Source organism: Diadema antillarum, unplaced genomic scaffold (genome assembly GCF_040938485.1).
Source record: "Diadema antillarum isolate AM-2024a unplaced genomic scaffold, OU_Dant_1.0 seq00000423_RagTag, whole genome shotgun sequence".
Classification (NCBI taxonomy): domain Eukaryota; kingdom Metazoa; phylum Echinodermata; class Echinoidea; order Diadematoida; family Diadematidae; genus Diadema; species Diadema antillarum.
This window is the reverse complement of record NW_027271406.1, coordinates 1103364-1125182: the sequence shown is the minus strand read 5'-3', so window position 1 is coordinate 1125182 and position 21819 is coordinate 1103364. Positions and strand designations below refer to the sequence as shown.

Genomic DNA, 21819 nt, shown 5'->3' with positions numbered 1-21819 from the left:
AGTCCCGCACATACAGTATAAGTATAGACTCTAATGGGGGGTTGGGTTTCCGGACACCCGCATGAAAACTTACTTATTTTACATAGGATATGCACCCTTTACCTTAAAGACTTGATATAGACTCCTCATATAGGCCTACTAGACAACATACTCTGAAAACGGCGTGAGAATTGACCTGCTAAATCGTTGGATTTGCTCTTCAAAGTGACTCCATGTACGCGTCCGGTCCCATAACGCTTGGTCTACTGTACTGTACAAAGTGTACGTATAGTACAGTATACGTACGTACGCCACATATGTTATGCACAAGGGAAGACAGGCCGGCCGGCCGGCAGCCCGAACTAGAAGTTGTTTACAGGATTGACAGCGCGTACGCGTATGCATGCAATTCATCAAAGGAGCCGCCGCGCGCACAGACGATCGGCAATCTACCATAGGATTACAGGCAGTGCAGTTGTACTGAAGTAAAGGAAGGAGGTGTGTCTCATTTCAGCGCTTCCTATTGGCTACATTCTTGAACCCATTTTATAATTACCTTTGGGAGCAGTGATTTCAAAATGTTCAAGATATCACTTTTTGATGCATAATATGTGTAGGTCAGTTGCATCACAACACATGTATACCATGTAAAATTTTTGCAATAAAGCCTAAAATGTACGGAGATATCACTATTTTTGCTTCAAACCATAGCTGTAGACGCTTTAGGATGGAAAAAGTTTTGTTATTAATAAACAATACTTAATACTTATTCAAACAATACCTGTTCAAACTTTTACATTGGTTGTTTCTATCCCTAACTCACGTTTTAGAGCTGTTTTGAAGCACTAATGCTGTTTTTTGTTTCATCTGCAAATGGTGAATTATGCCTGTAAAATTAATATCCATACTTACTGCAGAAAGAATGCTGGGTTCAACTTATTTTACAACGTACATTAAATCATGCATGCCGAGTCTTTTTTTCGTTCTTACATTTTTTTTTTTTTTGGGGGGGGGGGGGTATTTTTAGTAATTTCCCTATCTATAATAATACTTATTTCTGTTATATCCGTATAATGAAGGTCGTTATGTTTTCGTTGCAAATTTTGTGTTTGTTGGTCTGTTAGTGGCCTTTAATGTGAAAGTATTTCGACATAATTTTTAGAGAATGTCGGAAATGGGTCAGGAAACAAAAGAATGACTATAATCAAATGGCAGTCTCGATCACAGTCTGGGGAATTTCCAAAATGAAACAAGGACACTTTTCAGTTCAATTTCATTTTCGTATTTCTCGATGCAAAATTCACTATAAAAAATGATAATACATAATGTATACACCTTGAACATACAAAAAAAATAATACAGTTCATGACGTCACTGAAGGACAACAATATACTAGACAGTAAGAGAAAATGTAAAGAGAATTTCACAAAATTTCATTTTGATTAAAAGTACACATTCCTTCATTTGCTGTGACATTAAACCTTGTAATACCCTGCTTTCTGAAAGAGCGCTTTTTTTTTCATTAGGATATAGAAAAGTTAACATTTTGTTCTTGATGTTGTTTACATTGTTTTATCTTATGTTATATTTCAATGTGTGCTATAAAACCCAACTTTCTTCAACTTTATTTTTCATTTCCATTAAATAAACAGGAAAAAATTATATACAATCAGTAACAGAACATATTTTGTAACAATTTCAAAAATGTACATGTGATCATGATTAACAACATAAATTAATTTTCTAAGATATATACATAACATGCAGTACAAGGATTGGAATGGAAACGGAGGGTCCAATTAAAAAGCAAAGCTGCCTTGTAGGGTATATGGGTATATATTACTTGTAGGGTATACTTGACGTCAAACATTTTTTGCAGTCTTCTCATGCATGCAGTGATGACGGCACTGAAAATTTGAAATAAGGTAACTGTTCGATGTAGTGCCCGATTTTCATGAATCTTTCTTGATGTGTTCTGCTATATATTTTGATACTGTTGTATACAATAGCCTACTTATACCCTCGATTCGGGAAATCTATTTCATTCTCCATAATAATGAAAATGTATGATGAACAAAAGGCAAGTTGTAAGAGTGAGTCGAGTTGTCATACCGTTAAAGGATGAGATACGATATTTATGACCTGCTTTGCCACATATATGCAATATGCATTTTCATGTGTTGCTGCTGCAAAATGATTATTTGGATATATCTTGAAATGCTTGGTCAAACTTTGCACTTATAAGGGAATTTTAAAGCGGTGCACAGAGAAAGGATTAAGAGAGTATACAATGACCCACGGTTTCCATCAGTGTCAGTTTCACTTTGATTTTTTTTTCTGCGTTTTTTTTTTCACGGAAATCATATAGGTCTACATGAAAATGACAACACGTATATCTGACAGAAAAAAAAATAGAAAAAAATACATTTATTTCATGATAATCATGACTATCTTTTGGGCATAACGCTGTATATGAGATTAAAACCATCGACGATACACTTTTTTTCATTCATTAGTTTTATCTATTTACATTAAAAAGTATACTTGTATACCACAAAGTACTGCTGCATACATTTGCGACTTCAATCCAGTTGGGAAGGACAGTTCATTGAACACAATATAGATATAATGCACGAATGGTATAGGTTCCTACTGTAACAAAAAAGAAAAAGGGAACAATGCACACGTCATTGTAACAAGAGAAGTAATCATAACGATGGATAAGAGTGTTCCACTAAAAAGCCAAGCTTGTAGAACGTGGAAATCAAAAGAGAACAAACAGCAACACCAAATTAGCAATGTAAGATGCTGATAATACAAGCATAATTATACGATCAAGAGTACTTGTTTTATAATAAAATATTGCAACATATATAGTGCATGTTTTGGCACAGAGTCCCAGACACTATTCATTTGGCCATGTATAACAGGAAATGTGACCAAAAGAGAAGACAGTATGCAGTCAATCAAAACAACAACAACAACAACAACAACAACATCAAAACACAGAAATAAAAAGACGGCACGCATACAGTTACTGGACAACGCAGACACTGGCAGAACGAGGAAAGAGGAGCAAAGAAAAGAATGCATGGAGAAAGAAAAAGAAAAAGGAGAAAAATGGGAGAGGTCCGTGGACACGATTACGCTCAATCTCAAAGACAGGTGAAAATACACTCAGCAAAAAAAGAAAAGAAAGAAAGTAAAAACTTTTTCAAGTTCATATTTCTCATTTAACTCTATATTGCTCATATATAACTCATATAACTCGAGTAACTCATTTTGCAAATCTAATTTCGTGTACAAAGCAGAAGATCAATGATACACTATTTATAATTGTTTTACTATATTGGGGGGAAATGTACGCTACAAGCATTGCTTCTTCAGCATTCTTCCTCATCTCCTGCATTTTCTAAACTTCAGATGTTCTTTGAGCTCTTTTTTTCACCCTATCGTCTGTTTTTCCATAAATATAATTTGTCATATTTTGTAATGTTGACACATATGTAGCCTACTTACGTTTTGTGTGAAAAAAAAAGTATTTACAAGTTCTGTTGGAGATGAAAAAATAAATGAATGAACGAATGAATGAATATGATATATGGCTAAAAGTTAATGTATTATATACCATAGAAAGGTAATTAAATTGGCTATTAACACAAACAAACATTCTAGGCCTGTATCAAAAGCCAAATACATTAGGCCTAATGATTCTCAGAATGTGAAGTTGTGGAAAAGTGACATTTGATAAACTTGATGACCCGATTAAAGATACGATGAGGTAAAAAAAAAATAATAACTTGAAACACACAAAGGTAATCATCACCTTATTAGCTGACACGCACCAGGGAGGTGGCCCACCTCCCTGCACGCACCAAGTCTTGCAAAGATTCAGTGTAGCCCTATTTTCAAAAGTGTCAGATCATTGATTTTGAACTATTTCATTCTTGTCACTAGAATACTGAATTATACAATAATTCAGGGTGAAATAATGAAGGGGGCATTATTTTGGCGAAGACCTGCAGGGCCCCGTCTTATAAAGACTTCAAATCGATCACAAATCCCCAAATGAATCGCAACTTGCATGGCAGCTCACAAGAAATATTGTGATTGATTTCTATCACAAGTCTTTTAATGAGACAGGCCCCAGCTGACTAGCACGAACAGTGATCGCGAATCTAGGCATCGAGTTCAAAGGTCACGTAAAATTATCACCACTATGCATTGCGCGCGGAGTTTGACGTTCCCGCGTAACAACATAGAGTCAAGTAGAGACGTGTTGCTTCTATCTCCATACATAGGGAGGTGGGAGCCACACGTGATAACAGTACAGACCTACATACGTAGTCCCACTATATAGAGATCGCAGTGGGGATGTGAATACCCATGTCGATCATACTGGTATTCAATCCATGGAATTTTTCAGCATAACCGACCCATCTGACTGGCCTGCCAGTGTGCCAGGACTCAAGGTTAGTAATCTACATGTACTTTGAGAGTGATATTTTCTGTAACGTTTCGTTTTTTAGTATGAAGAACAACATGTCGCCATGTTCGACTTTTGTTAGTCACATTGTCATTCCATTATTGATTAATAATCACAGAAACATGCAAGTTTATGCTGAGTCGAGGGGAAGGTGCATTCATTGTCTTTTGTTAAACATTTCAGTACTTAAGCAATGATTGACAGATGAGGTCAACCGAGGAATACTGGTTTGGAAGGATTTTTTTTTGTGGGCGTTCCCTCGTAATCTGAAGAAAAATAGAAGAAAAAAAAATCGTTAAAAAAATATAGACTAGTCTATGCCTATGGAATGTTTCTAGTATGTAGAACTCTGGTGTAATTTAATCTAGATAATCTATTCGTTTCACCGCAAAAGTGATGACATCATGAGATGAGATGATGATGGTATCATAAATCACCACAAGTCAACATGCATTTAGATTTCAGGGTCCCTTTATGGCTTTAACTTATGGTGGCCATAACAAACTGGGGCCAGTGTATGCAAATGGGGGCTTCCAAAAGAAGAGCACTGAGGCTGAGCTCAATGAGCCAGGTTACATTGCTATTGCTATGTCAATGCATAAATAACTTGAATTGTAAGCATTGCATTGCCATTGGTTGGCATATATTAAAAACAGGGCCCCTTACCTAAGTCTAACCCTAAACCCTCAACAAATGAATCAACATTTTTTTTTTTTTTGTAATCATTATCGATATTTTATATGCAAATAATCTTGTCACTCACTTTATCTGTTATTATGTAAGCAAATGTACTGTAAACGTGGAAATTTTCGCGGTACATTAATTTTCGCGGATTTCGCGCTACGCTCGGCTAGCACGAATTCAAAAACGCGCGAATATATCGTTACAATTTTCTACGCACATTTTGAACGGGATGAATTGTGTGCGCTTCATCGATGATACTGCTACGTAGTACAATGTACAGGCATGTTTACGCTACTACTAGTACTGTGCGAAGAGACGATACCCTAGATTGCTGTGTACTGTAGCATGCATGTGTGCACCGCACGCATCGATGCTACAGTCCCCCGTGACTACGGTACTAGAGTCACAGCTGTACTACGTATTTGAGTGCTTGTACTCGCAGTCGAGCCGCTCGCTACGTCCCTTGTCGTACGCTGGCATAGCAAGCTATGTAGCAGAGGCTTTGGATGAAAGCAGTGAATGTGTACTACAGTAAAGTAACCTGCTGCGGAGCGCGAATTTAAGAACCCGCGAATACGTTTTCGCGCCGCTCAGCGCGAAAAATTAATCGCGCGAAAATATTGACGTTTACAGTACTTTTGTGGTTTTGTTTGTTTCATACTGGGGTGCTGCTATTCCAAGCTATGGACATGTGGGGCAAACCAAGGATATGCAAATTCTTAATCTTAGACTTAGTTTTGTTCAGCTATATATAGGTCCTAAGGTCTGTATACCCAGTCATTGGGTGTCCGGACAGGTTGTGGGACCGGACGCCTACTGTAAAGTGCGTCTGGTTTGACAATGACGCGCCTACGTAAACAGTTGTTAGTCAGTGAGGAGCTGTGCGTAAATGCGTATTCAAAGTAAAATAAGCAAGTCAGTATGCGAGAGTCTTCAGTGTCCGGACACCCAACCCTCCATCCTACTGTAGGTAATTCAGTGAATTTTGACTCCAGATTCTGATGTCATTCTGTACAAATTCAAGGTCATCTCAAACTTTTCTCCTATTTCTTCAGACTATCGACACCTTGCTGCGATGTGGAATCTGTTATGAGTACTTTGACATCGCCATGATGATCCCAAAGTGTTCTCACAACTGTAAGCATGAGAGAAAATCTTAACAAAAAGCACCATATCTGAACAATTTTCTGAGTGCATACAAGTACAAGATGAATGAAATGTGTTAGAAAGAGATATGATGTAGAGGAGAGCAATCTGCAGTTGGCAAAACATGTTGCTGTGCACTTCCAAAAGTTTGATGTTTCATTACAAAGTTTAAAAAAGACTACTAGATGATTTGTGCAATAAAATCACCAGACAAATGGTGAATACTCAATGGAAGTGACTGAAAACATATACAGTCTGTAATATAATCTTCATTCTAACAGGAGAAATGCCCTCTAAAGAATTTGCAATGTTCAAGGCTACAATCTTGTGTCAATTTCTCTTCTGTATCGATCATCACTGTAACTTCCTTTTTGCTTGTCTGGTTCAGGAAAACATTTTGATACTATTAATTCTAATTATTAGTATGATTAAAACTCATCCCAGATAACATTCTGGTGCAGTAAAGAATATAATGATGAAGGCAAATGGCAATGCAAAGAATTCTGTCCAGAGAGTTCTGCATAAGTAAGATTTCTGGTACCACACATTCATGCAAAATTCTACCACCTGTCATGATTATTACACACTCCATGTTGATCTGTCTGTAATATAATCTTCATTCTAACAGGAGAAATGCCCTCTAAAGAATTTGCAATGTTCAAGGCTACAATCTTGTGTCAATTTCTCTTCTGTATCGATCATCACTGTAACTTCCTTTTTGCTTGTCTGGTTCAGGAAAACATTTTGATACTATTAATTCTAATTATTAGTATGATTAAAACTCATCCCAGATAACATTCTGGTGCAGTAAAGAATATAATGATGAAGGCAAATGGCAATGCAAAGAATTCTGTCCAGAGAGTTCTGCATAAGTAAGATTTCTGGTACCACACATTCATGCAAAATTCTACCACCTGTCATAATTATTACACACTCCATGTTGATCTGTTCATTGATATAGAAATATCTGGAATGCAAGTTTGTGTAAAAGCCCAGGAGAAAAGAAAAATGATATTACAATGTATGTAATATACATGCAATGCATATTTCTCTAGATTGCTCGATATGCATCCGCCGCTACTTGAATTACAAGAACCTGTGTCCAACATGCAACACTCCTGTTGAGGCAGCTGCGCTCTGCAACAACAGAAGTCTGGATGAGCTAGTGTCCAATTTCAAGGCTGTCAGGTAATTTTATGGTACCACATCTGGTTTGGATCAGCTAGTCTGGATCACAGTGCTGTTAAGTCAATGCAGGAAAGACAATAGAAATGGTACTGTATTGGACATGGCTCGGGTAATGCATTAATGTAGAATTAGATCAGTTCTTGTTCCTGGAGAAGTCATTGTATAGCTCTGTCTAGACTGGTGGTAGGAGACAATAACAACACACTTCAGAATAATACTGGTAGTCGTTACATCAGTATAACTCGGTAACAAGAGTAGTAACTGTAGTCTGCGATTAACAAGTACCGGTCATTTATACTGAAATGCTGAAGCCATTTCTAACAATCCTTTCAAGTTGCTTGAGAGTGAGGACAAACAACTAGGGATCCTGTTGAAGCATTATTTTTCAGAGGAGAGACAGAAGACATGCTCGGCATTTCTCCACAGCTATGAAAAAAATGCCAGAGAAAAGTGGTACAAAGGATCCATATTAGGTCGACACCTCCATGCTTTTGTAAGGGCAGTAAGATCATACATGTCGATATTTCATTTTCAGACAGCACATTCTGAAACTTTGCCAAGAGGATGCTAAGAGGCAAAACAGCAAAGAGACTAGCGATGGAAGTCCCACTAAGGACCAGGATAAAGCAAGCAAGAAGGGTGGTAAGAAAAGGGCCAAGTACAGTCCCCAGATCCTCCAGCAAGCAGTTGAAGGTGAAGATGGAGATTTTGTATCAGACTTTCGACAGAGGCCAGATGAGTCACAGACTCCGAAGCGAAAGTTGCAGGTGAGTTCAGGTACAGTACGTCATCGATCTTCACTCAGTGTTTATAACACATCAGTTTGCCTGGGTGTGCATGCTATAAGAATGTCCACAACACAGTCCATGGTTGCATTGTCATACCTAGTTTGTGTCTTCAAACATCAAGATGTGAAACCATGCTCTATTCAGTTTTCATTTATGAGATATTTGTGGAGCCTCATTTATTAAAGAAATATGGTTTGTAAGCTGTACATCAGATATGACTGGTTCACTTCACTTACTGACTGACATTAGGCAAAAGGCCATTTTTCATGTTGTGAAGTTTAAATCCTTCAAGTATTGTTGTAATTGTATGCCTGACCAATAAAGACCAATAGGTAACTGGTGATTAATGTGTTGCTGTTGTTTGAGGTTCCTAAGAAAATGTAGATTTTCTTTTTTGTTTCTAGAGTATGATACAGTTATTGAATGTGAGCCTAATTTTTGTTTTTTTTGGATAGATTTTGTTGTTGTTGTTGTTGTTGATAGATGCTTGAATTACTTGAATACATATGATCTACTGTCATTTTGATATTCATTCTTAATAAGCAGAACAAAAATGAAGTATGATTATGGTAAAGCTCATGAAAATTTTGAACCATGATAAAACATCTGTCAGAGGGGAAAAAAGAGTCAACTATTGAGAAAAAGCTGAATTTAAGATAAAAGAGATGAAAGAACGTATTTTCTTGTGTCTTCTGTTCAGAAGAGGTCAAACTACCAGAGCACCAGGAACAAGATCGCATCTTATGCATCGGACTCCATGTCCTCCCCAGAGAGACCCAAAGCTCTTGGAGATCGCCCCCAGGATGTTGGTGATGCATCTGATTCCAGTTTTACTGGAGTCCACTCCTCATCATCCTCTTCCTCCACATCGGCCTTGAATCGTTCCAATGAAGAGAACATTGACCCAAGCTACCAGCCTCCGCCTGATGCTGATGACAGTAATGACGATGTTGAGCGTGATGATGCTGTTACCATGGCAACACCAGCCAAATCATCTCCATCCACCAGCAGAAACTATGCAAGGGAACCTCCCTCTGCCAAGAAGAGTGCTTCTGGGGCTCATAGTGAGAGGGGTGATTATTTCATTTTTTTTTTCATATCAAAGCCAGTGGTGCTCCTCTATCACCAGTTCAGACAGATGTTACGAGAGTAACTATCAGTAAATATCACTTACATGATCCTTTGCATTTCACTCTTGTAGTTTTTTTTTAACAATTCATTTTATGTCAGCGAAATAACCTTTCAAATTGTTCCAAGTTCATAAACAAATGGTTAAACGTTTTAGCATCAGGAGCAGCAAAATTGTGTAATTTATCAAAGCATTTCAGTTAGTTGTTGTATTTTTTTTTTTACTCCTTTTATATCTGCGACTGGCTGGAATGCTCCCCAGGGAGTGGAGAATGAGCACTGTTAGTGCTGGTTGGAAATAATGTATCCAGTGACCGGGGTAACAATAGTCTGTAAAGCGCATTGAAACCCTGAAGCGTGTGAAATGCGCTATATAAAAACCAGCTATTATTATTATTATTATATCTCTAGTTGAGTGCCCAGTTTGTGGGGTTCCCATCCTTGAAAAGCATGTCAACACACATCTTGACTTCTGCCTGAAGAAAAGTACAGAGGATGAGGTCAAGAAGAGGTAAGGAGACACCTCTCGCCTCTTGTGAGATTTTTTTTTAATTGTTTTTTTATTTGTTTGTTTGTTTGTTTGTTTGTTTAGTTTGTTATGCCTCCGCCACGAAGTGGTGCCGGAGGCATTATGTTTTCAGATTATCCGTCCTTCTGTCTGTCCGTAATCAAATTTTGTGGACGGCGTAACTAAAAAACCTTTTAAGATATCCCAATGAAACTTGGCATGTATGTGTATTAGGGGGTAAAGTTGTGCCTATCAACTTTTGGGTGCACATGCTTAAAGTCAAAGGTCAAAAGGTCAAGGTCAAATGCTCAAAATATCACTATTTCCCCCATATCTATGCAATGCCTGAAGATATTTTCTTGAAACTTAGTGTATACATGTATTACCCAATTAAAATTTTCTGGTGAAAGTTTGGGGTCGTGAGGTCAAAAGTCAAGTAGAAATGTTAAAATTTCACTTTTTTTCTCCATATCTTGGAAATGGTTCAAGGTATCTTCGTGGAACATAGTATATATGCATGCACTAACTGGCAGTGATTATCTAAGGAATTTTGGGTTCATGGGGTCAAAGGTCAGGGTCAAAGGTCAAGGGCAATAATTCAACATTTTACTATTTCCCGAGTATTTATGCAATTTTTTTGCTTGGTGTATGTCTGTATTACCCAATAGAGATTCTCTGGGAAGTGTTTTTTTTTTTTTTTTTAAAGGTCAAAAGGTCAAAGATCAAGTAAAAGTGCTGAACTTTACTTCTTCCTCCATATGCTGGAAGTGGTTCAAGTTATCTTGAAACTTATTACATATTCATCCATGTTCTGCCTGACAGTGATTCTCTTATGAATTTTAGAGGCAAAGGTCAAGTAAAAGTCATAAAATCCCCAAATACATGCTCTCCCAGTCATCCAGTTAAACCTAGGTCAAGGAAGGTGAACATTCAGCAAATTTGTTACAAACATGTCATTTTAATATTTTGCTAGTTTTATGAAATTGTAATCACACATTGTCCACATGTACTATAGACCTATTAAGAGAATCATGTATTATGGTGGAGGCATACCAGTCGCCATAGCTACATTTCTAGTTTTGTTTTGGTTTTTTTTTTATAGCTTTGATTCAGTGATTGAAGCTAAGTTATGCAGTAGTGGAGAACATCTTTATTTGCCCCAGGGATGTGTCCAGCTATCTGTCCATCTGCAGTTATCTGACAATGGCTATAATGTATGAGACAACATCCAGCACCGCAGCCGTACTTAGGGAGGATGTTCCACAATAGTGTTTACCAAAACTCTGACTGCAGTGGAATAGAGATAAATATGAGAGCCTACCTTGAGAGCCTACCAACTCTTTGATACGTCTTTTGTAATATGGAAAAAACAAACAAACCCAGAACCCTGTTTATCTTCTTAGTGGGTTTTTGAACAATAAATGCAACCTGTTCAACTAATACAATAAAAAAAAAGGTCATTTTGCCCAGTTGCATTCATTGTTTGAGACCCTCCTCTTTCAAAAGTACTCATGCTCCTCTGACACCTGTAAACATTTCACTGGAGCATTTTAAAACTGTCTCCTTCTGCAGCCAGCACCATTGTGATGCCATAATAATGCCTACTATTCGTATTATTAGCAATAATTGCGCAAACATAGTAAGGATGATAATGGTAATAAAAGGCAAGTGACTTCCTATAGAGCATACATTCTGTCAAACAAAGATGTTATGGCACTATCCTTGATCAGGTAGGCAAAAACTAGTGCAGAGAGATATTACATCTCCCGTTTGAACTCATGAATCCCATCTTTCTTGATGGCAGTGCTCCAAAGCGAAAACCTCTGCCCAAAATTGTGTCCAGTGTGATGTCTGAGCGGGAGCTGAGGAAGAAACTGAAAGAACATGGCCTAAATACACAGGGCAACAAGCCGGTAGGTACCAGACTGTCGAAGATATTGATATAATATAAGTGTTTTGTTGTGCCTTTTAGGTGCAAACAAGTGTCCAAATTCTTTGCAGGGTTTTCCTTTCATCGTTTGTCATCATTGTGCAACATGTATGTCTGTCTGTGAAGCGATTTCTTCAAACATGTAACACTATTAATGATTTTGTTCACTGTGATGTATGTAATAGAATATTTGTGACCGTGCACCTCAAAACGAACATAAAGTCGCACACACTGATTTTGCGTGAGGACTGAAATAAGTGAAATTGGTCAACCTAGCCGAACTTGACTTTTTCATATTTTCAGAAAGAGCCGGTCTTCTTTTACATTATGCTAAAATTTGGTATCATAAAATGGGCAGGAAAGTGTGTTTTTTTGGCAGTTTATCTCGAACATTTTTGGTAGAATAGTGTGATTAGGTGTGTCTTTAGAATCCCTTTTTCATTTCTGAAAAACCTTGTCCACACTCTTCACTTTCAACTCTAATAACTTTTGAAAGGATAGGGCTACTGCTTTGAAAGTTGGCATTAATTATGGACAGAATGTGTTAATGAGGCATATTTAATTTCAATTTAATCTGATAATCCCTTCATTGTTATTACTCTGGTGGTTTACTTCCTGTTTTTTGTCCCATTCATCGCACAGCCAGCACGGAGTGGTAAAGATTAAGCGCTTGAATAGACACTGTACTTCAGAGCCTCTTCTCAGTTCACACTTTTCCCGAGTTTGTGCTTTCTTTCCAATATTTAGATAGGTTAGGAGAGTCCATTTGATTTTAGTTATACATCATTTTAAAGCTTAAAGTCTGTTCTTTTAGAATATGGTCTTAACTAAAAATTCATGTCTGGCGACTTTTTGTTTGTTTTGAGGTGCAGGGTCACATTTACACTTTTTGAGAAACAATAGCTTCCTTGTGTTTTCACTTTTTCCACTATCCAGTAATTGTTCTGCTTGCACATATCTGCAGACAGTGGAAGACCCAATTTTTTTCTCTTATGCCCATTTTCTGAAGCCAAAATTAGAGTATCTAGGAGAACTTCTCTACATATGTGTCTTCATTTTGAATACTTGTTTTGTTTTATTTGATCCAGGTGCTGGGAAGGAGGTTGCAAGAATTCACACTGATGTACAATGCTCAGTGCGATGCAGAAAACCCAATGCCAGTGGAGGCCATAGTGAAGGATTTCAACAGGATGGATAAGCTCAAGTCACAACCCACCACAACTCAGGCTGACCAGGTGTGACAGATGGAGGATTATTCCTTCAAACCGTTACCGTTTCTGGGGTGGAGCTTTGCTCATTGCTTTTATGCTTAAAGGGAAAGATGGTGAAAACAGTGAAAATTAGAGAGGCACTCTGAGAGCACAGACCTCCGCCAAGCAGCTCATTTCCACCACTGATCCTGTTTTTCCATAGAGATCAGTGATTTCCAGCCATACGTATGCATGCTGAATAGCACCCAATTTCCCAATTATATATAGAAGCCTTTTGTTATTATACCCCCGCCAAACAAAGTTTGAAGGGGGTATATAGGAATCAGCGGACGGTCGGGCGGTCGGGCGGTCGGTCCGTTGCAAATCTTGTGTCGCGAACTACTTCCTCAGTTTTCAACCGATTCCCATAAAACTTGGCACAGATGTGTGCCTTGGGTTGTAGATGTGCAAGACGTATTTTTTGACAGTACCCAAAAGTACGTTGCCATGGTAACGGCATATTATGGGCAAAAATGGGTACAAATCTTGCGTCGCGAACTCCTCCCACAGTTTTTGATCAATTTTTATGAAATTAGGTACAGATGTTCATCTGAATATGTTAATGTGCAAGACACATATTTCCGCAGTGGCAAAAAGTGCGTTGCCATGGTAACGGCATGCTATTGGTAAAATATAGGGCAAAATGCTTCATGGCAAAACTGCTTCATCAGTGTTCTTCCAATTCTCATGGAATTCATATTGAATGTTTGTCTTAGGATATAGGTCAGCATGACACATTTCTTGACAGTGACAAAAAGTATGTTGCCATGGTAACAGCTCACATATTATGAGCCAAAATGATGGAAAATTTTGTGTTGCAAACTACTTCCTCAGTTTTTGCCCAATTTCCATGAAACTTGGTACAGATGTGTGCCTTTGGTTGTAGATGTGCAAAACGCATTTTTTGACAGTACCCGAAAGTACGTTGCCATGGTAACGGCATATTAATGGCAGAAGATCAAGGAAAGATCTTGCGGATTTAACTACTTCCTCAGTTTTTTTACCAAAGCTTATGAAATGTGGCACACACCTTGATCTTGGTGGGAAGATGTGGAAGACATATTTTTCGGACGTGTCGGAAGCTGCGTTGCCATGGTAATGGCATATACATGTAAATGGCAGAAGATCAAGGAAAGATCTTGCGGATTGAACTACTTCCTCTGTATTCGACTGAAGCTCATGAAATGTGGCACACACATTGGTCTTGGTGGGAAGATGTGCAAGACATATTTTTTGGACGTGTCGGAAGCTGCGTTGCCATGGTAATGGCATATTAATGGCGGAAGATCAAGGAAAGATCTTGTGGATTGAACTACTTCCTCAGTTTTTGACAAAAGCTTATGAAATGTGGCACACACAATAGTCTTGGTGGGAAGATGTGCAAGACATATTTTTCGGACGTGTCGGAAGCTGCGTTGCCATGGTAACGGCATTTAAATGGCAGAAGATCAAGGAAAGATCATTCCTTGGGTAAGACTGTGGTCACGGGGCGGGGGTATTAATCACCTTCAGTGATATTTTGTCATCAACCTCTAGCTGCGTGGCACCCCTCGCCCTAGCAGAAACTAGAACAGGCACTTTAGTGGGCGTATGCACACTTCAAAAAATGCGCAGCTTGAACTCCCCAAGTTCATTGACCCTACATGCCAAAATATCAAAAATCCTTCATAAAATCCGTAAAATATTCCCGCATCACTACCAAAATTTAATCGTCTGTTTCTTGTGTCATTCTCAACCTTTCCTATAAGTTTCATCCAAATTCGTTTTTGAGTTATTTTGCACACAGACAAACAAACCATCTAACAAACAAACCAACGCTGATGAAAACATAACCTCCTCCATTAATGGAGGTAATTAATTACTGTTGTGTTAATAGTATCAGTAGGTTAATTTACTGATTTATCCATCAACTCTTTGAATATGCCCTTGTGGCCGAATGGATAAGGCCATGGACTTTCAATTATGAGGTTGCTGGTTCAAGTCCCCTGGCTACAGCATCTGTGTACTTAGGCAAGGAACTTCATCCTCGTTGCCTTGTCCCTCGAAGGGAACTTCGGGACGTTGGTCCTGTGGTTGCTTTCTTCTAAGCATTCCTTTCTTCCCTAGTAGCCACTTAAAACAATCATAATTCAAATAATTGTTTGTATGGGGATGGTAGTAGTAGATCAAGTCCTGATCTATCCTTGGAAGTCTGCCACATTTTAAGTACCATGATTATTTGAAATAATAGACAGCTTTGTTTGCAACCCCAGTCCTGATTGTTGGGAAATGGGATAATTCAGTATCATGTGTGAGACACAAACTTTGAAAAGTGAATAACTACAAAATTGGATGTCATATATTCCGAATCTAGGAAAAAATTACTTGCATTTCCCCCCAGTAAATCATTGACATGATCATATTGCGTACAACATGATTTTGGTTTGAATCATTTACATCAAAATAATGTGATCTTTCAAGGGATTTTTGTAATGTATTTGTCAAATATAATGTAATCATGGTACTTAATTAATTGTGACTTTTTAGACAATTTCACGAGTGGTTGAATTCATAATCTGAACAATGGTGTCCTTTCTGAAGTAGTGATTTTCTTCGTTGGAGACAATTAACATTGTACAATGTATTTCTGTCATAAGAAACAATAATGACACGAGTTTTCAATTTTGTGAATACCTAATGACTCACAAGGTTCATGAAAATGAAGACACTGCAAAATGTGTGGCATGTACAATTGTGTGATGGTTGAACATCAACTCACAAAACACTCCATGTTTTCTTCAACAGAGACTAAAAGTTTCCAGATCACAGTCTGAAGAGGAGGTCACGAGATCTCAACAAGATTACTGTAAGTATTCCAATGCTTGCATTTTAAACTAGAAAAGCTCTCTGAGAGCGCAGACCTATGCCAAGCAGCTTATTTCCGCCCATACTCACATACTGAAAATCGTCCAATTTCCCAATATAGAAGTCTTTTGTTTACGTCATCAACTTCCAGCTGTGTGGCGCCTTGCCGTAGCAGAGCATGTGCTTTAGAGTGCATATATTATGCAAACCTCAAATACGTGCAGCTTTATCTCCCAAGTTCATTGACCCTATCTGCAAAAACATTTTTAACAATCCTTAAAAAAACCATAAAAATTCCTGCATTACTACAAAAATTTAATCATCTGTTCCCTGTATCATCAACTTTTCTTGCAAGTTTCATCGAAATCCGTCCCCAACTTTTTGAGTTATTTTGCACACAGACAAAGAGAAAAACAAACAAACGCCGATGAAAACATAACCTTCCTTGGTGGAGGTAAAATGTGTTAACATTCTTGCAAGGTCTTTGGGTTTAATGGATGTAGATTTAAAGGTGTAAGGCTAAAAACTGTTCATACTGAAGATTTTTGTCTTTCTGAACTGCTTTTAAGTGCTGTGATGTTTAGTACAAAGCATGTCTGCTTTTATAAGGTTTGCATCTTACTATTTCATAAATTAAATTAAGGAAGTTCACGGATTGTAGAGTATGTACCTCCCCCACCACCCCCACCCCCCCCCCCCCCCAAAGGAAAAAAAAAAAAAAACGGGAAAAAAAAACCAAAAAAAAACTGACAACTAAGAATTGTCTTAAGTCATTCAAACAAAACAAAAAATAAAACCAAACAAACAAAAATGAAAAACTGACAACTAAGAGTTGTGTGAAGTCATTCAGGGCAACTTGTATATCAGAAACCTGTTACAGATCAATGTGGTGAACTTGAGAATAAGGGAAATAATTCCAGAAAACAGAGGGGAATTGGCATGGACAGCAATGATTTTCATGTTCATGTTCATACACTGATCTTTGTAGCATCACATCCTACATTGTACAATTGGCACTGCAGGATATTGCTCATTTTATCGCACCTGCTAATGTTAACAGGAGCAGGTTTGATTTTAGGATTAGTGATATATTCTTCTGGCATGCACATAAATTGATTATACAGTCTCACCACAGAGTTCACGGATTGATCAGAATGTTGCTCCTCCATACGATTATTATTTTATGTCTTGTTTCTCATTTCATGCCAGTGAAGTCTCACGGCTCACAATTCCATGAACTCATCAAGAACACAAGACAGAGGTTAAACCTCAAGTCCAAGAAGTCAGCAGCAGCAGCAGCACCGAGAGAAGGACCGGAGCCACGACTTCCCTCCCCTTCCGCCGATACCAACTCCTCTGCAGCCTCGGACGATGGGAGCTTCCAGGCCCAGGACTCTGTACAAGTAGACCTTGACACCAAGAGAACTAATTCTGTTAAGGTAGTAACCGCACCGACAGAGACAAACCATGGTAATGTTGGTGGTGATGCGGAAGGAAAGAGGATGTGGATGGAACGTGGTATTGATGGGAATGTACGGGCACAGGCTAATGTGGTTTCTGATAGATTGATACAACAGCAGGAAGATGGTATCGGAGGGAACGAAGATGCAGGGAAGAGATTCGAGAGTGACATGGTGCTACCAGCGCACGGGAGTGCTGCTGCTGGGAGCTGCCTGGATGTTGCCGCAGTGGATGAAGTGGAAGACCATCATGCTACCATGGTTACTGGAGTGGAAGGCCCAGAGGAGCCCATGGACATGGATGAAGATGAAAAAGTGAGTCCAGTCTTTGGTCGCTGCTCAGTAGGGCGTTCAGACAGGAGACCCATCTCAGATCAGCAGCCGTTAGAGAGCAACTGGACAAAGGAAGGTAAGAGCAATACAGTCTTTAACCCTAACTTACCTGGGGGGTGGCATAATGCCCCCCCCCCAACGAATTCTCCGACCATTCCGGCACGCAAAAATTTTTGACTGCGCCACTCGCTGACTTTTTACTTTCAAGTCTCGCGCAACTTTTGAGATCAAATTTGTCGCGCCCTGACATACCGTTCTGAAGCCACGCCCCTTCAAAAAATTTTCGTCAACCCCAAAATTGCTCAAAAACGTGATTTTGTGTACAAAGTCAATACAAATTGTTTTTTTTCAATTAATTCATATCAAGATTCATATTTTTAATTTCAATGGCTGAAATCAATTTATTTTAGTGTAATTATGCTTCAAAAAATGTGTATGACAAATTCTGCTGAAAAAACAACAAAAACAAAAGTTTGACAAAACAAAGAAATACATAAAAATTGATAAAACAATAAAAAACATAAGAAATTAATTTTGATACTGGATTTTTTTTTAGCACAAATGTTGGGAATGTCACTGGGAATATTTACACCAAAAATCAGCATTCCGTAGGCTTTTATAAGCCAATTACAGACGAAAATTAGGTTTTTGCATATATTTGCATAATTAATTAATTTAAAATAGAAAATGCAAATTTTTTGAAAATTTAACTTGACAGTCTTGTAGATTACATCCGGCTGTATATTCATGCAAAATTTTGCGGCAATCGCGCGATCAACGGCCGAGATCTGAAGGGGGGCCATAATGCCCCCCCCCCCCCCCCCCCCCCCCCCAGGAATTCAAGCTCGCTATATAGCCCAGGTAAGTTAGGGTTAAGAATAAGTGAGTGCTTGTCCATGGATGTAGTCATTTGCATGGAATATTGCTTCCAAGTTTTTATGAAAAAAGGTAAATGCTAATTTTCATCTACTCATCGTGAGCAGGGTATTACATTGATTTAAAATTGATAAGAAGTTCTAAATAGCAAAAGAAGAGGTACAGACTAAATTTTGGCTGAATGAAGTTTCACTAAAATATCTTCAGTGTTTAGCAACATGTTTAATCTTGGTTTTTGTGAGTTTGAAAATGGGGTAAAGACAGTGGTTATTTTTGGAGATTTCTGCAGGGACGTAATTCATATCATTGCAGATAGAAACAGGTTATTACTAGAACTCCTTAGATGCTCTCTTCAGAGCATGATTCCATGATTACAGTTTGTATTCCATTGTTTCAGCCATGAAAGAAATATGTTATTTATTGCAAATGTAATTATTCTAAATATATTATTTATTTATTTTTTTCATTTTTTTTTAAACTGATGTATTGGCACCAACACTGTATAAAAAATGTAATGGTATTCAAAATTTGCCATGGTGTAGTTCTACTGTCTTCTTATTTTCTTGTGTATCATTTTCTCAGGTGTTGTGAACTCAGAAACTTTGGAATCTGCAGAACAAGCCTCTACCTCACTCCCCGTTCCACCTCCGCCAAACTTACTTCTCCTGAACGACATAGATTCCATTTCCGAGGGTAGCAGTGCAGTCACTCCAGAGGTAGTCTTCATGCCAGACTTTGATAGTTTTATATTTTGAGACGTTACTGTCTGATTATGTTTGGCTCTGTATGGAACTTACTACCAGTGCTTCTTCTCTATAAAGGTCCTATTTACCTTTGGGAGCAGTGATCTAAAAAATGTTCAAGATATCAATTTTGATGCATATGTGTAGGTCAGTTGTATCACAAAACATCCTACCATATAAAATTTTTGCAATAAAGCCTAAAATATAAGGAACTAGAAAAGCACTCTGAGAGCGCAGACCTCCGCCAAGCATGCACCTCATTTCCACCACTGATCTTGTTCTTCCATAGAGATATCAGTGATTTCCACCCATATGTACTTATAGCATTGTGTGCTGAAAGTCGCCCGATTTCCCAATATAGAAGCCTTTGTTACGTCATAAACCCTCAGCTGCACTTCGCGCCTCGCCCTAGCAGAAACTAGAGCACGCACTTTAGTGCACGCATGCAATTTCAAATATGCGCAGCCTGAACTCCCAAGTTCATTGACCCTACCTGCCAAAATATGAAAAATCCTTCATAAATTCCCCCAAAATTCTTGGATCACCACCAAAAGTTAATCGTTTGTTACTTTTGTCATTCTCAACCTTTCCTGCAAGTTTCATCCCAATCCGTTAACTACTTTTTGAGTTATTTTGCACATGGACAAACTAACGAACAAGCACATGAACCAGTGGTAACGAAAACATAACCTCCTCCCTTGGCGGAGGTAAATATCACTATTTTTCTCATTAAATCATAACTGTAGATGGTTTAGTCTGGAAGCATTTTTGTTATAACTATTGTTCACATTTTGTATATTTAACAATACTTGAAATCAATTATACTGGTTCAAATTTTCATATTGGTTGTTTCTATCCATAACTCACATTTTAAAACTATTTTGAAGCACTAATGCTGGGTTTTTGTTTCATCTGCAAATGGTTAATTATGCCTTTAAAATCATGTTCTGCATTTCCTCTTGGGAGCTATATACCCTAGTCTCACATTATTTGTGGTTCTTGTGTCCAGCTGCCTATCTTTCTCTTTGAAGACAATTCATGCACACTGCTCTTCTTTGTTACCTTGACCATGTGTGAGTTTTTGGTAGGATGTCATCGCTCAATCAAGAATGTGTTTACCACTGTGCCATGTTCATCAAGGTAATATATGTGTTTCTTAATAAAGAGAAAACAGAATATGTTTATGAATATGGCACCAAGTTACATCAGAAGAAGAGATATATAAGTATTACAACCGTAGAAAAATTATCATGAGCCTTGCAGAAAATATCAAGTCATAATCATGTTGTGCTCTCTTTGCAGACATTCAGTGAAACTTCTGGTAGCCATGGTGATAATCCTTCACCTGGTAATCTTGATGTCATCCCAGAAAGGTTTGTATTGACTTGGAAATCTGATAAAAACTAGCAATGTAAGCACTGACATGGGTAGAAATTTGAAATGGTGTTAGCTTTTAAAATGAATTCCTTGGTTGGACCTTTGAAATGGACTGTAGACTGTGGATTCTTAGCTTTCAGTGTATCAAAGCTCTGGTATAGTAACGATATTTATTCTCCTTTGCCTTGAGGAAGTTATTGATACCCCACGATTTGTTGAGATGCGAGCTGATGTAATGATGTAAATATAGCAGTTAAGGTTGATTTTTGCAGTACACAGTGCTGAAATTAAAAATCCAACTTTTTCTTAGTCCATGAGATGTTGCCAATATAAGCATAGTCTGGCTTTTGAAATCGATGGTGCAAGTTGCAAATGAAATCTGAAAACTGCATTGTTTTATTCCCTCAGCCCCGAGTTCCGTAGAGAGGACAAGAGGCCGAAACGTCTGAGTCGCAGGAAGCGAAAACCTGACGGAGCGGCAGAGGATGATGAGGGGAGTGGCAGCGACGGCAAGAGAGAGACGAGATCTCGCAAACGAGGGAAGACATCACCAGACTGAGGCTTGACACATGTCAGTATTTTGGGACATTGGGACCGAAGATTCGTCCATGATGCTGTACTTTGGAGTCATCATCTTATATGTATGGCGGAATTGAACGTTTTCAGCATCATGTTGTCATGGCAACAAGACATCAGTACCTCTTGCTATATGACTCTAAGCATTCGGTCAGTTTGATCAATTTGGGCAAGTAAACAAGCTTGGCTCCATGTCTGAGTTGGTTTAAAGGACCAGTTCACCTTCATTAACATGTGGGTTGAGTGAATGCAGCAATATTAGTAGAACACATCAGTGAGAGTTTGAGGAAAATCGGACAATCCATTCAAAAGTTATGAATTTTTAAAGTTTCTGCTCAGTCATGGCTAGCTGAGAAGAATACTATAGCTTATGATGTCACATGTGTACAACGATATAAAGAAAGAATAAAGAAAATTAAACATATTTCCATTTTTCTCGCATAACAAAAGAACACTCGACTTCTCTCTTTCAGAAGGCAGGGGGAATAATATTACCCTTAACATATGTCAGTAACAAGTCGAA

At 38.2% G+C, this 21819-nt stretch overlaps 1 protein-coding gene across 1 annotated transcript; it reads left to right on the top strand.

The window, feature by feature from the left end:
• The first annotated feature begins 4391 nt into the window (after positions 1-4391).
• Positions 4392-21279, top strand: LOC139732464 (uncharacterized). Its single transcript, XM_071643327.1, has 13 exons — positions 4392-4451; positions 6205-6286; positions 7351-7483; positions 8019-8250; positions 8972-9335; positions 9811-9910; positions 11712-11820; positions 12926-13072; positions 15872-15932; positions 17141-17800; positions 19183-19316; positions 20646-20716; positions 21129-21279. The coding sequence occupies exons 1-13, from the start codon at positions 4392-4394 to the stop codon at positions 21277-21279; spliced, it is 2304 nt and encodes a 767-aa protein (XP_071499428.1).
• The last annotated feature ends 540 nt before the right edge of the window (positions 21280-21819 follow it).

Excerpts from the sequence above, each read along its gene's own strand:
- LOC139732464 (XM_071643327.1), top strand. The coding sequence starts at position 4,392 with ATGGAATTTTTCAGCATAACCGACCCATCTGACTGGCCTGCCAGTGTG. Across the intron at positions 9,911-11,711 it reads GAGGATGAGGTCAAGAAGAG|TGCTCCAAAGCGAAAACCTC; the intron begins GTAAGGAGACAC and ends TCTTGATGGCAG. Across the intron at positions 17,801-19,182 it reads GAGCAACTGGACAAAGGAAG|GTGTTGTGAACTCAGAAACT; the intron begins GTAAGAGCAATA and ends TCATTTTCTCAG.